The following is a 15,046-nucleotide window of genomic DNA, read 5'->3' as shown; positions in this document are numbered from 1 at the left end:
CAGCGTCTCCGAGAGGTGAAGAAGATGACAGGAGAACACTGATTGTCATTTGAGCTTAATGACCACATACTCTGCAGGACCTGCTGCACCATGACAAGATAATTAGCCAGTAAGCCAGTAAGAGCAAATTATAATGACACTGCGCTAGTGCTGTGCTAATGTGCTAGTGATGCACAAGGGTGTTTTCTCTCTCTCTCCCCCTCTTTCTCCATCTCTTGTACCTTAACAATGGTGTGTTCAGGACCAATTAAAAAATAGAGGGCTCTCGGCACACTAAGCCCATCTCTGTAACTCTGTAAAGGCCAGGGCTCGCCTATTGTCTAAGGTATTCAGAGGAACAGATTTATTATTATTCCAATGTAGGCCACCTTCACCTTCCATTACAATGATGGCTGTACGTGGAGAACATGGAGACTGGTGTGAAAAATGAATGAGAAGAAGATGAAGTGTTCCTGCTGCAGATGCCACATACATTCATGTTGCTGTTCCTTGGAAATGAAGGACACACTGCTGAAATTGAAATGTGTGACTTTCATTATTCTGGAATATTTTGAACATTTATTAACAAGGACACTGACTGAGTACAGCATGCTCCATTTAAAAACATACATCACACAATGCATCTCATACATATTCTAACATTGATTATGAGACAATTTGTTGGTAGAGGCCATTAATTAGAAGGTGTCACGAAAATCGTTCAGAATCGGTTGGGGCTCGATCGATCTCTTTGACCAGTTTCCATAGATTTCTCTCATTAGTCAGTTGTCTGTTTTGATTAAGGACATTAAGAACTTTTTAATTGGCTCCTTTAAATCACTTAGTTCATGGGTTATTTTCTCTGAGAGTGAAACAAAAAGCGGAAAACAAACCATTATGAGTCTGCAGCTTTGGACGTTGGGTAGCTGGTCAGTGAAGTTCTATGCAATCTAATACATGATTTCTACTGGAGTACAGGCTTTTCCAGCGAGCGTAAACTCACAAATGCTCAAGTTCAGCTGGACATTAAGTAATCCAAAATAACAGACTTAGTGGTTTAATGGTATTATGAGCCATACAGCGAGAACCATGGACATACTCCAGGGAAGGCTTCCATTAGTTTAATCCTTTGCCCTGACAGCTCACTCAGCTGGCAGAGCAGTTAGGAGTTGGCCACAGCTCACGTCCATCGATATGGGAAGAAAAGTTCCTTCTGCTAGGAGAAGGGCCTAATAATAAATAAAGAAAATGTTTGAATAGTTTAATTTAATAGTAATGTATGCATCGACTAGACTACAGAATTATTACAGAGTATTTCCTCTTATGGAAACCCCCCCAAAAGATGAATTTCCTTAATTTTCCTTAACAACAAACTAACCAAGACACAGAACAACACAAAGTGCAGCGACAGACCCTAAGACAGCTGCTGGAATGGCTGTTTTACTTTAAGAAGTGATTTATTTTCTTAAAAAGATAGGAAAGTCTTTTTTTTATGCCGTCCGATATAAATTAGTTCCCACAAATACGCTACTGTCTAATTCTAATCATCAAAGTCTATAGGTTGATGGTATTGAGATTAATTATGAGTTGAGTAATGGTTTGAGCAGGCGATATAATTTGCAATAATGAGTAGTGCTCATTATTTCTCTTCCATTCAGGTCCTGAACCCTGTGAAAATCATTATGTGGGGGAAATCAGAATGAAGGGGCGCTCTTTAAACCCAAACCCTCCAGGTCTCATTTGCTAATAAAATTCACAGAGGTCACCACCGCAGAAAAGAACGGCGGCCGCTTTGGAAATGTCAATGAAGACAGGGCTATTCTCACTGTCTGCTACCAATCAAAAATGCTCTCGCTGTGAGGGTTAGGCTGTTAATGTGAACAGCCGTGGCCTCCACTCAATTTTCCAGAACTTTCCCTGTGTCCTTTGAAACATGAAAGGAGCCTGATAAAATAACACAGAATAAGTTTGGGCTCTCCATATGAAGGACCTGGCAGGTCTCTTTGACGGAGTCAAACCGATTCACCCAGAACCATCCATCATGCGGAACACGTTTCAGCCCCGTCACTTTAGTCAGGTGGAACAACTGACCCTTATTATGTTCCCTGGCAGCATCCTTTGTTGCTGCATGCCAATCAAAAAGAATTCTTAATGGCTTAATATGTCGTCTTAAAATGCAGTACGCTCGATTGCCAATCCATTCCAAGAAATGGGTCATGTAATGGGCCCATTTGCCTGTTACAAACCCATTCCACAACAGAAACTTTACACATGACTCGCCTATAATTAGCCTTAATTGTTCACGTTATGATCACTTAAGATACAGAAAAGATACTATATGTAAATATGTCCTCCATCATGATTTCTTAACCTTGCTCATCCAAATCGGTAATTTGCTGAGACCACAGGACACTTCCTAACCCCACAAACATGCTAAATTGAAAATGCTAGTCTCTCATGCCTGGGAATTAATTCACAAATTGATCAGACTTTCTGCTCTGTTCCCTAATCATAATGGCGCTTCTTAAGCTTAACCTAACCTTGCCATTGGTGGTGTGCAAGGTGTGATTTTAACACATAGTTGTGAAAGGCTCAAAAGCAACTGGCTTATGTTCACAATATGATGCCCTTCCCTTCATAACAGCAAATCCCATCTTTTGCTGATGTGATTTACATTCTGATTAAATTTCTGATGCCCTTCAGTCAGCGGGTGTTCTCGCTGCTCATAATTTAAGTGCTTAGCCTTCCCCCCCCCCCCTTTCATTTGGACAGCACATTCGGCATGACAACCAACACTTGTTTTCCAGATAAGACGGAGGGTCAGTTCATTACCTCCGTATTGCAATGTGATCAAGAAGGTGAAGAGTTTGCCATTTTAAAACGATCTGTCTTTATCTATATGCAATAGGCAAACTCTTCGGTGTTTAAGAGTAAGCTGTATTGCCTGAAAGCAAATTGTCACCCTGTGAAGCACCTCATTCTGCCAATCCTTCGCCATTGTCCAGGTGTCATTATCAACCAGGGATGTGCTATCAAAACAAAGACCCTGTGCAACAGTGAGACAAAAAAAAACATTCAATTTTTCTCCGCAACATATTTAGAGCAGACGTTAAGAATAACACAATAAGTCATTTAGCTGGAGCTCCATGTGCTATTGTTCCTAGTAGAATACAAAAACCCTAATTAATCTCAGTTAGAGGACCTTCTTTCTCTTCCTCTTGCTATTATTCCCCAGAATGAGTCTCAGGGGAGAAACAGAGCAGCAGCCTACTACTGGCAACATCCAGGACACCAGCAGAGAAGACAGTCTCTAACTAGCTAAGATTTACAAAAACCCCCCAAAAAACAGCTTAATAGAATCTGGACATCCTACCAGAAACTTCCACAGCTTCAGTCATTTCTCCGAGAGAAAAAAAAAATCATCACAAGTGTCTTTTATTCAAGTGCAACTATTTTCTTTAAAGATTCTGTTCAAGCCAATTCAAGCCCAAATATGACAGAAGTGTATCCAATCGCATTCTCCAAAGCTGAATGAGTACTCGGTGAGATTATTTTATTTTTGTATTTATTTTTAATTGCTCAGGACAGATGAGGCTTGTTGTAATAGCAGGGCAGACTGTGACAGTTGTGCCGGGGGTTCAGCCACTTGCCTTGGGAGAGGAACACACTGAGGATTGCCCAAGCAGACATACAGGGCCTCAAAACTGGGCTGAACCATACTAAAAGGAGCCAAGGCATGCAATCAGAGCTGCATGGTGGGATAAACAAGGCGTCTCTCCATCCAGACATAGCAATTAGGTAAGGCGCAGACCATCATAAACAACCAAGAGTTTAAAGCAATGTTTGTCTCTTCTTCAGTAACCAGAGAGTTTGTTTTTCTTGTTGCATTTCATTTCACTTTTCAGTTGTGGTACTTATTTACATGCAGGCATGGAAATGGGCCAGTTTGGTCTTTGATTGCAGTAAGAGGAAGGAGAGTCTACAGCAGGCTGACATCAAACTCCGCTGAGTGCTTCTCTTGAGTAAAGCCTAAACACTAAACCACAGTGCCTCAGCACCTTCATCCACAATGTCTCCTATTGATTCTTTAGTGCAAATTTTTGCAGGCACATAATAGAGGAGTGTGCAGCTTTTAGTTCTGAGTGTTATTAACCTCTGTTAAAAAAAAAAAAAAAAAAAAAAAAAAAAAACTCATGCCTAGTCAGGCTTTTAATATCAAGCTATTTTAGTGATATTCACAGTTACAGCTACAAATGTGGTAGTCCATACAGGACAACAAAACCATATAATGCTAAAGGGCATCTTTTTTATGCTTCAGGCACAAAATGTGGCTTGAATTTTTGGATTAATCTGTGCACAGCAGCTATGACAAAATATTGTTTGTGCTGTCAGCGTTAACCTCGTTAAAATGACATTAACGCCATAACCGCATTAACACGGAAAATCTCCGTCAACACGTTAGCGCGGTTAGCTCGCTAACACGTTAGCACCGTGCAGCCCCACACACAGGAGGGGGGCTGCTAACCGCTAACGGAGGTTTGCCGCGTTAATGCGGTTATGGCGTTAACGTCATTTAAATGAGATTAACACTGACAGCACTAATATATATTCCTTTTGTTTCCATTTCTTGCCCTCTTAGATTACCACTGGATATCACTAATATTTTAACTTTTGAGGATACTGGCCGATGAACAAGTCCAATGTTTGAACCCCCCCCAAACAAACTGCAGTACACTATAAAATAAAAAATTAAAATCTGATAATCCAGTGAATGAAAAGTTAAATATTAATTTCAAGTCTAATGTGGGCAACTAAACAATAATATTAAAAATGACAGAGGACAGTGTCACTTTAGTTTAAACCTCAAAAGAAATCAATTTTCTTGGAAAACTAAAGTAACCAGAAGCAGTTAAGCATCATTTAAATCATGCATTGGTAGTGACAACACCTCTGATTGGACCGTTTGTGGCTACCAACAAATTTTAAAAAGGTACCGAGGTGGTAATGCCTTCAGTTCTCTGCTACTTCAATTCCATTTCCATCCTGGCACACCAGGTAGGATAACAATCTTCTCTCCGAGCATGATAAGGTCGTTTTGTGAAGATTCATAAGTGCAAGTTGAGAGTAAGGCAGCAATCAGAGGTGAGATAGCTTTTCCACCAGTGTGGCTTTCACCTAAATGCATTTTTACCCATCAACCCCCACTCTAGTAGCCGTAAAACAATTTCATCTGTCAAGCACACTACATTTCACATCCCTTTCAGTGTGGTCAAAGAGGAGAGATTACAATTTTGCGCAGCAGGTTGAGTGCTCACACTGTGAAATGGAGAAAGAGCTGCAACCTGTTAATTAGGCCCAGTTCAAGACGCATAGATAGAAAACAAGCCTGTCTGAAGTGTACTCAGACTAGGAGGCACAATCAGGGACACCGCTTAACCAGACATGGGATTTTAATCAGGTATGTTAAATTTAGATCATGTGCGAGGTGTTAATTTGTAGGTCAAGGCTTTCACTGTAACCTTTGCCCAGCCTCCACGTGTCACGACATTAATCAATTGCGATGGAAAAAAGGAGAGACTTCCCTTCTATGGAAAGTAATTTCTCTGGGGCAGTTCAGCACACAGCATCCTGATATACACACAAACAGGTCTGGGCACTAGCTGCTTAAAATTAGTGAGGACCTGCTAATTAATTCCCCTTCTGTCACTGGGGGGCCCAGTGCAATCTATCTGTGATGCAGCCTTGGTGAGATCAGGCATCAGATAGGAGGAGGAAAACAATATCCATTAGTTTGCAATGCTACCTTTGTTAGAAGATGAAAAAAGAAAGAAAGAAAGAAAGAAAGAAAGAAAGCATCATTCCATTAGTCTAACTCTTTAGGTGCCTTCTGCTCAGTGGCGGTGATATGTCTGCATTTCAAATCAAATGAAACGCGATCAATGGAACATTAAAGAGACAAATTGTGTGCAACAGACACAAAACGCAGGGAAAGCATTTTAATGAACTTCAATATGTTGCCGACAGATAGACTTCTTCAATTAACATGGATCAGAGTGCGCTGATATCAAATGTTGCTTTTGTTTTAGTTCATGTGCCTGTCCCAAAGATCCTGTGCATCAGGATTGTTGTGGAAACAAGATGCATCAACATCCCACATCAATAAAACTTAAGGGCATGGTGTGGGAATACGAGCGAGAAATGCTGAAATATTGTTTTCTCTGCAAATGCTTACAAAATTAAAGAGTAGTACCTGCTCACATACACCAACCAGCCACTACATTAAAACCGCTAGCAGGCGATGTGATCATTTTGTTATAATGCAGGGCTTCGTTTGGAAAACTTGGATTCTGGCATTCATGAGTTTGTCGCTTTGAGACGAAACCATCCATCGAAACACTGTTGCAGACGAGCACCCCTCATAAGACAGTGGCCACTCTCCACCCCAACACCACACTGCGTAAAATTGCCAAGGATACTTGGCAAAAGGACTGAACAGGCCAGTCACAAAAGTTGAGGGATGCTTTGACACGACGTGTAGTTACATTTACAAGTTATACTTTCAGTATAACTTGTATACTTTCGGTTTCAGTAGGATTTGCAGTTCTGATGTACCTTTTTAACAAACAAATATAAATCCTGTGTAAGTCCCCAAACGCCCCATGGGGAGACTGCCCCACTGCCCAGGTCAAACCCAGTACTCCCAGCATTCAGTGTTATTTTGACAGCACAATCTACACAATGTGGTTTTCTGATTGTTGTCCATGATAAATTTTTGAAGATACAGTGTTCCCTCTTTTATTGCGGGAGTTACGTTCTAAAAATAACCCGCGATAGGTGAAATTTGCGAAGTAGTTAACTTTATTTTTTACAATTATTATAGATGTTTTAAGGCTGTAAAGCCCCTCACTACACACTTTATACACTTTTCTCAGACAGGCATCGACATTTTGACACTTTTCTCTCTTGTTTAAACACTCTCAAAGTTCAAACCTTCGTAGAAAAATAAGTCCAGTATTATAGAATGAAATCAAAGATCAAACCCTGTTTTCAGGTCCAGAACATGGGAATAGAGCAGCTGCCAGAGAATTCAACATTAATGAATCGATGGTACGATGTGGAGGAAGCAAGAAGAATGAGTTGAGTAAAGTTTGACTTATGACTGTTTTGTTTTGCTTAATGCGCCTTATAATACTTTGACGCCGACACTGTTGTGTTTGTTGTCTTCTGCTAGAGAAGATTTATGTAAATTTGAGAAGCTGAATGCATTCTGTACTGTACAGGAGACACGGCACGAGATTGATTGAAAATGCCAATCAGCCGATCAGGACGCAGAACACAATGCGCTCTTAAAAAAATAAATAAATAAAATAAATCTGCGAAACAGCGAGGCCGTGAAAAGTGAACCGTGATATAGCGAGGGTCCACTGTATACCATTAAATTAGTGGCATCATCTGTGTATCTATTTAGGTCTATTTAGGTGAATATAGCTTGCCTCCTTAACACAAGTAATGTCTTGGAGCTCGACTTCAAATGGTTTCACATCAATCACCAAGGGCCAAGATTTCACTTCACCTGGACTCCAATACCATTTCTCAACCACACGTTGTCCATTTGAATCCCTTTATGTAAACATTTTTGCAGAAGACTGCTACTGAAATAAAACTGGGTCAAATGGGCAACCTATCACAATGAAGTATTCTCAGTATGATGACAGAATAATTTCTTTCCTTCACTGAGCTAGGAGCCAGGTCCTTACCTGAGGGCATCCATGGATCTGATGGAGACTTCTCTCTGGTATTGACCTGCTCCCAGTCGAGGTCATCATCTCGGCCTTGGCTGTATCCACATGCCGCCAGTGGCTTCTCAAAAGTACAATCGCCTGTGACAAAAGGAAGAAATTTATATGGTTATTCAAGTTTTCCATTAACTTCCTGCTCAAATGAATGAATATATAAATTAAAGTCGCCTATTTTTTGTCAGCGGTATTCATAATGTAATATGCCAGACAATGAGATGCATTTAAGTGAGACAGAGTGAAGGATTGCTGTTGTAGGCGAGGCACAACATACATTACCATCATTAGCAACACGGCAGTCCAATTTCACAATGACAAGTATGAAGTGTCCAAACTCCATCATCGTTAGGCATTATGTTTCCAAACTACACCACCATCAGGGATAAATTGATTTATTTTCCTTGCCGACCGCAGAACTTTGCTGTTCATGCGCTCTTACTCCACAAAGCCACTCTAATCCTTTTTACAAGCTGCTTGCAAAATGACAGCAAGCAACCATTAGGGCCAGGCTTCACCCAGGCTTGGCGTGTGATCGATGAATACAAATACCCCTTTATTCCTCGCACCTTAAAGGCCACACAAAGAAGTGAGAGTTGAGCTGCCTCCCTCCAAAAGTGCTTTTCAACCCACTCATAAATCTACAAAAAAAAAAAAAAAGCCTAAACAATATTTGGCTGGAAAGAGTCAAAAACGTGAACTGGAAAGACTATTTTAAAACCACGTTTCGTCATTTTCAGAGACAGCAAAGAAATTACACAGCGCCGCTTCAGATGATTACATTAGGTCTCTGTTGATAACAGATGTACAGCACATTATATACCGCTCCTCGCCAGAAATGAATCCAAATGGCAAATCTGAGAATGTTTGCTGGCACACTGTTAATAAGTTTCTAAACATGGATTACATACAAATTTTATTGCCTCTGGGAATGTCCTTTGAGCCAGAATCTATGCTAGGCCAAAACCAATATCTCATCTCTTACAAGCTCCCTCTGACATTCTGCTGCATAAAGGCTACGAGCTGGGGCTTTTGTTTTCCCATTTATTTCTCTGGTGACATTTACAGTACATGTGCAAATGAGTGGCCAAATGAGGAGAACACAGGATAATTAATACCTAGCTCCACAGGGCAACAGCTGATGATATATTTGTTGCTTTGTCTGTTTTTATGAGGGGGCGGACAAGAAAAGGAAGAGACTGCCAAAGTATCACAGGTAATAAAAAAAAATAAAAATTGTTGAGGCATTTTGAGAGCTTGCCCAGAAATTCATTCCCTTGTTAATAAGAGACACAGGCCTTATTTAAGGTACCGGTTCACTAGGATGTACCTCTATGATGAGACTGGAGAAAGAAATCTAGCAGACCTAATCATCTGCTTTACAAGAGCTGAACCAGGAAACCTCAAGCCAACTGTTGTTGGACCTGCTGCAAGCATGATTTGCAAATGCCTGACACAAATGGGCTAGTGTTGAGAAACATTGTGTTTGCCTGGTTAAATTATAAGACAAGCTTTTTAAACCCAATTTTGCGGTTTTAATTAGATTTCACGTATGAATCTATACCTATGTCAACGTGACCACTGAACAAGGGTTACAGATATAACTACGGTTCTATGAATTGTGGATGTTACAAAGACAGCAAGACTTGCTTACAAGGACTTTGGAAAGACATTAGCATTTTACAAAGTTTGAGAGCAGCTAAGAGGTGACAGTCAAGACAGTCAGACATGATAAAGAATATTAACTAAATACTGTTCATGAGTTAAAACATCAAACCAGAATTAAGCTAAGGTTATTTGAATTTTACAGGAAGGCAACAAGTCCAAGAGATATTACTATTTTGGTCTGTTTAAACTAGATATGTAGCCAAGTGGGCGGCTGATTGCTAAGAATAAAGTGAGTGATATGACCATAGTTTACTCTGACAAGTTTGTTGTTGAATGTGCAGTCACAGGCCAATTTAGCTTTAAAAACAATATTCTGATGCAAATGAATTTCATTTTAAACTTTAGAAGTTGCTCTTCAAACATTAGTCATGCATTCAATAAGCAAACAGCAGGTACTTCTCTCAAAAGATGAAACACAATGACATAAAATAGAAGACCGTTCTCACAGGGATGTGAAGCAGAGCCACTAATGTTACTCACAAAACCTTTGCTTGCCCTGATGACAGACCAAAAGTAAGTATGGCTGAACATGTTGATGTTTGTTGTCATCGCACGATTTATACAATTTACTGTTACCGTGCATGATTGCATTAGCTTCTGCTGCGATTGCTTATTTTGCTGAAATAATAAGAATTAAAAAAAAAAAAAAAACAAATTAAAAATAAAACCTTAATTTGTGATTTTACACTCCTGTACTTTTATTGTTCAATGTGCAAAGCCAATAAACATGTACTTATAATTGTTCTGACCTGTAACCCTTTGCCAACACAATATGTGATCAGTGGCTTTTGAATATTGATCCCAAGTCTTGGCTCAAAAAGAAAACTGATAAATCAAAAGCTATTTCAATTTCATCCAAAAAGAAAAAGAAAATGAAATCCTTTTTGTTAAAGTTACTGCTCATGAATGATAATTTAGACCTCAGAGGGTTTTACTGTGAAGCATCAGTAACAGGTGGCTGAAATGACTAGCTGAGAATCTTGGTGAGCAATACTAAAAATCATTATCAGTACGCTCTTAAGCAAAGCTATTAACCTGCATCGGCTCGCTTAAAGCTGTTCAAAACTGATAAAAAGCTGTGGTCGTCCACGACCGGCGACACTGCAAAACTCTAGGCGTTTGAAGGCAGTGCTGGAAAAGAGCATGTACTCCATTGCTCACTCAACTTGCACTCTAAATAAATAAAAATGCCTGCGTTGCCAAGATGTAACTTGGAGAACATAACATGATTAACATGATTCTTTGGCTTCAGCGTCACAGGGACTGGCTCCGTTCCATCAATATTTTGACTCGATAGTTCCAAGATCCTTCACTTTGTGCCACCCACCTTCTTCTCACAGCATGATGGAGCTCAAACAAATCAAAGAGGTGGCTTTTATTGGTGTTTGATATTCAAATCGATGGCACTGACGAGGAGAAAAATATATTCCGAGTCAGTGGGAGAGGAGCGAGGATTTCGAACACATTGAAGAAGAAAAAGGCCATTTAAAAGAATATGCAGTAAGTAGAAACCCATTTCTAATTCAATTCTAATGGGTTTATTTTATTTTTTTGTAAATGCCACTGTGTTTAATGATAAATCAGCAGAACGAGGGGCGGGGGGCAAGGACTGTTTGAAACTTCATCCTCTTCAAAAGACATCATTAACAGTTCCATTAATGATTCTCATGTTGCCCATTTAATTTGAATAAAAAAAGCCATTAAACACCCCAAACTTTCAGTGGCATACATTTGCAGGTGGATGAAATAAGCCATTCACACAAGGATGGTAATCTGCCATTTTTAGCAGCATGTGACGTAAAAAGTTTATACAATAACAATTAAAATGACTATAGTTTAAGAATAAATTACAAATATAATGGTAAATAAGAATGTAAAGGGGTAATACAGTCTCTCTGCAGCCATGTTTCCTGATTAATGCTATCTGGATTTGATATTTGACAAGAGCGAGTGGAAATAACCTACACTGTTATTTCATTGACAATTTCAGGGTGTCATTAGGACAGGGTAACAGGGTGTGAACAAGCAATAAATCAATGTGAATTGTTTTAATTGCTGCACAAGGCAATTGGTATCATATTCAGTATTGGGAAGTCTCCTATAATGCCTACAAGTTGTTATTGACGTGCTGTGAGACTGTTCTTTGCTGATGTAAACAAAGCATCTCGTCTTTACAAGGCTTCATTCATTCTTGAATATGTGGCTTGACCACTGTTGGTGCCATAAATAAATAATAAAAAAATAAAAATCACAGAGCACATGTTGAATGTCATCAATACAAGCAAGTGCTTCTGAGTCAACATATTGTAACACATTCATGCAGATGAATGCATCAGTCAATAGCATCATAATAGTTCTTCTCTCTGTAGGAGGTTTATATTGCTGCCAGTGTGTGGCACAACCCCCATATAATCAGCCTCGACAGCTGCTGAAATAGATATCCCAACGAGAGGCTGCCAACTCTCTGAAGGAGATTTAACTTTCAATAAAAGCTTCTATGAGGTGTGCGTAGTCTGGGAGTACAGATGAATGTGCTCCACCCTGTCAACATTCCCCTTTCAAGAGAAGCAGGCAGCTTGAAGCTAAAAAAGGTGGCCCTAGATATGTCATGAAACAATTTATTCCTGAGTGAGAACACACAATAGTCTTTATATTCTCACGCAGAGTGCATTTCAAAGAAATCTATCCATCTTTTCCTGGACTGAGCCAGAGGCCAGAATCAATACCTCAACCCCTCAATGCTAGAGCCAATTTCTCCTAAAGATTTTCAAGTCCGACTTAAAAGGCCTTTTGTTAGTGCACCTGTAACAAAAGTAAACTTTCAGCATTAAAAGCTCTGTGTGTGTTTATGTAAGTTTAGTACTGTACTGAAGCACTGTGCACACATTGCTGTGATTGCAGGCGAAGGAGTGTGGGAGGGTCTGCGAAGGTGATAATGCAATACTGAGAAAGTACATCTGTGGTAAAGCATTAAATACTTGCAAAAATATATATTTTTTGAATACAGCTCCACAGTGAGGTTGTACACGGCGTTCTTCTGTTATGCTACATATGTTTGTTTGCAAGATCAAAACTTTTTGTAGTCTGTTTATTCTGATTGGACTGTCTTTATTACTTGGCATCAAATTCTGGGAGGCCAATATGATTGCAAGAGATTATTCCAGTCTCAGACTTTGTAAATATTCTTAATAATCTATTACCTTTAACAATTATTATGCATCCCAGCTTTATTTAATTGTATAAAAACTAAAAAATGACAAATGGTGATTTTCTGGGCTTTTGAGTGTCAGATTATTGCTTGGTAAGCTAAGAGTGTCCTTGTCCTAAGGAGACTGAAAGAACTATGTAAGAAAACCCAGAACTTTTCCTTTAAAGTTATTTTTGTGGATTTTACTTCTGTTTGATAAGTTTTTAGCAGGACTGTATATTAACAAATTTCTACTCTGTAATCTAGACTTACATATGCCATGTTGCAAAGCAAGCACATTGCCAATTGTGCCATTATGATCTAATTCATCAAACACAATATCCTCCCAGAGAGGACAGCGACCCCTTTTCCAGCAACACCACCAGTCCAGTCCCAGTGGCAGATATCATTGCCGCAAGACCTTCTTAGCCCCTCTGCCAATTCTGCAATTACCAGCTTTCCAACCTGTTCTGCCATGCCAGGAAATCACAGGTCTGCCCTTCGCCCCAATCTGCCTGAATGTCTGCACTTGTTTTAACAAACATCTTGTCTGCTGGCATCCCCGCAGACTGAAACCAGAAGGCAATCTTGGGTAATTTAAAACCAATGTCGACTATCTTCCTCCACCACGGCCAGTTTAGAGCTTCAGAATCCTGCTGCTAAACCCCTTAGAGACTGATAGGCCTTTTCACTCTGGCCCTATTTCACTTATCTATTGGCAGCTCCTGCCAAGTTCTATCTCTGCACTGAATTGCATGTATATATACTATCTGTTTGGGGACTTTGAAGTGTGGGAAGGGATTTAGACAATCAATCTCAATATCATTATCAATCACGTCTCGCTGTTCACCACATTGATTTGGGGGGAAATAAAGAAGTTGGAGTGTAGATTTTCCACTGATAATCTGCCCGAAGAAGCCAATGTGCTTGTCAGCGATGTTTTGCAAAACAAAACCGACAACCCACATCTACTGCGAACGAACAAAACTTTGTGTTTTTCGTTGTCCTGATTAAGACAAGCTATGAACATTTTACTTTGAAAATACCATTCAGAAATTCATTATTTAAAAATAAATCTTTGGCACTATGTTTAGTTCAAAAGGCTCTCATTATAAAAACTTCTTTGGTTTTTCTGCATTTTTTTCCTCCTTGTCAACCAAATATCAACTTGATGAATGTGCTTTACATCAGGGGTACAACATAGTTCCTGATCAAATCCACCCTTGTGCGCAGATAGATGTACATTGAAGATGACAGGCAGCCTTCTCCTTAGATATGCTAAATTTTGACAGATGATTTTCAAGCTGCATGCCAGCACAGGGCTTGACGTTCCCTTCCACTGCGCCTGTCAAGAACTTCCAGTAAATGACTTCAAATCCATCTCCATTCTGTATAACCTGCCAGGCACCAATTAAGATGAATATGGATTCTAACTCAGAGACATGGCAGATCCTTATTGTCATTTTCCCCTAAGTAATAAAAATGAGGACTTCAGGTCTGTCTGCATGGAAGTACCCTGTGGTGATAACACCAAACATTATGCCTTTTTTTCTTCCCTAAATTGAAATCTGAATCACAGATACCAGAAGTTTTCAGGGAGGCTAAGGTTAACTTGAGAAGTTAAGAGATAGCAAAAAAGCCCACAAATATTTAGTATCAGATTCAATCAATTTTGGAAGAAGACAAGTACCTGCTGCGCATGGTATTTATTTTACACCGAGTGTGGCTTCATTCCAACTCCGACAACAAGTTAACAATGGCTTCTCTTCCAATTGTTCCCAGCATCCTCATTTTTGCTTCCAAAACAGAGAGAACTACAGTCTGTCTCAGTGCCTCAGCCCTCCTGAGACAGAGTGAGAAATAGGCTGTTTCCTATCCTGCTTAATGCCTGTTGATGCACTGAATGAGAGGGGGAAATAGGCTTGTTTGGCTCCCCATTTTCTGGTGTTCAACATGCTCCCTGAAATGATACGGTGACAGAGCATAAAAGGCGCTTTATTAAAATCACTGTTTATATTTGTTGCGCTGGTTCAAACCACAGAGGAGAAGCAACATCGTGGGTGATGAGAAGCTGTGAAAAATGCTAAGACTTTATTTCTCAGATATCGTGGATAAAAAAAACAAGGAAACAAAGAAACATGCTGCTCTGTCTGAATGCTTTGCCATTGTCGATGTGTATCCGCTGCTGCAGAATCAGCTTGTGAAGAAGGTTTAAAGTGGAATTAACCCTCTGCATTGATTCGCCACACGGCTTTGGCTCAGTACTGTAAGACTGGAAATTAAAACTTCCTCCAGCTTGGTTTCACATTTGATCCAGGTGTGATGGACCACTGGTCTGAGCTTCAATCAATGGGGAGAGTATAAGAGGTAAATTCTCCTTGGTTTATAGCGAAAAAGAGACCCTTCGGAGGAGAAAAGG

The 15,046-nt window shown here is 39.8% G+C and overlaps 1 protein-coding gene across 4 annotated transcripts in view; it reads right to left on the bottom strand.

Annotated features, from left to right (window-relative positions):
- Positions 1 to 15,046, bottom strand: part of LOC116313381 (receptor-type tyrosine-protein phosphatase mu) — a 158,286-nt gene that overhangs the window by 113,666 nt on the left and 29,574 nt on the right. For all 4 annotated transcript variants that reach the window (XM_031731057.2, XM_031731058.2, XM_031731059.2 and 1 more), the window contains exon 2: positions 7,737 to 7,859. In XM_031731057.2, coding sequence (XP_031586917.2) covers positions 7,737 to 7,859 — 123 coding nt within the window. The remainder of the gene's footprint in view (positions 1 to 7,736; positions 7,860 to 15,046) is intronic.

The sequence above is a fragment of the Oreochromis aureus genome, linkage group 18, assembly GCF_013358895.1.
Source record: "Oreochromis aureus strain Israel breed Guangdong linkage group 18, ZZ_aureus, whole genome shotgun sequence".
Classification (NCBI taxonomy): domain Eukaryota; kingdom Metazoa; phylum Chordata; class Actinopteri; order Cichliformes; family Cichlidae; genus Oreochromis; species Oreochromis aureus.
The sequence above is the reverse complement of the archived record's forward strand: the minus strand, read 5'-3'. Positions and strand labels throughout refer to the sequence as shown.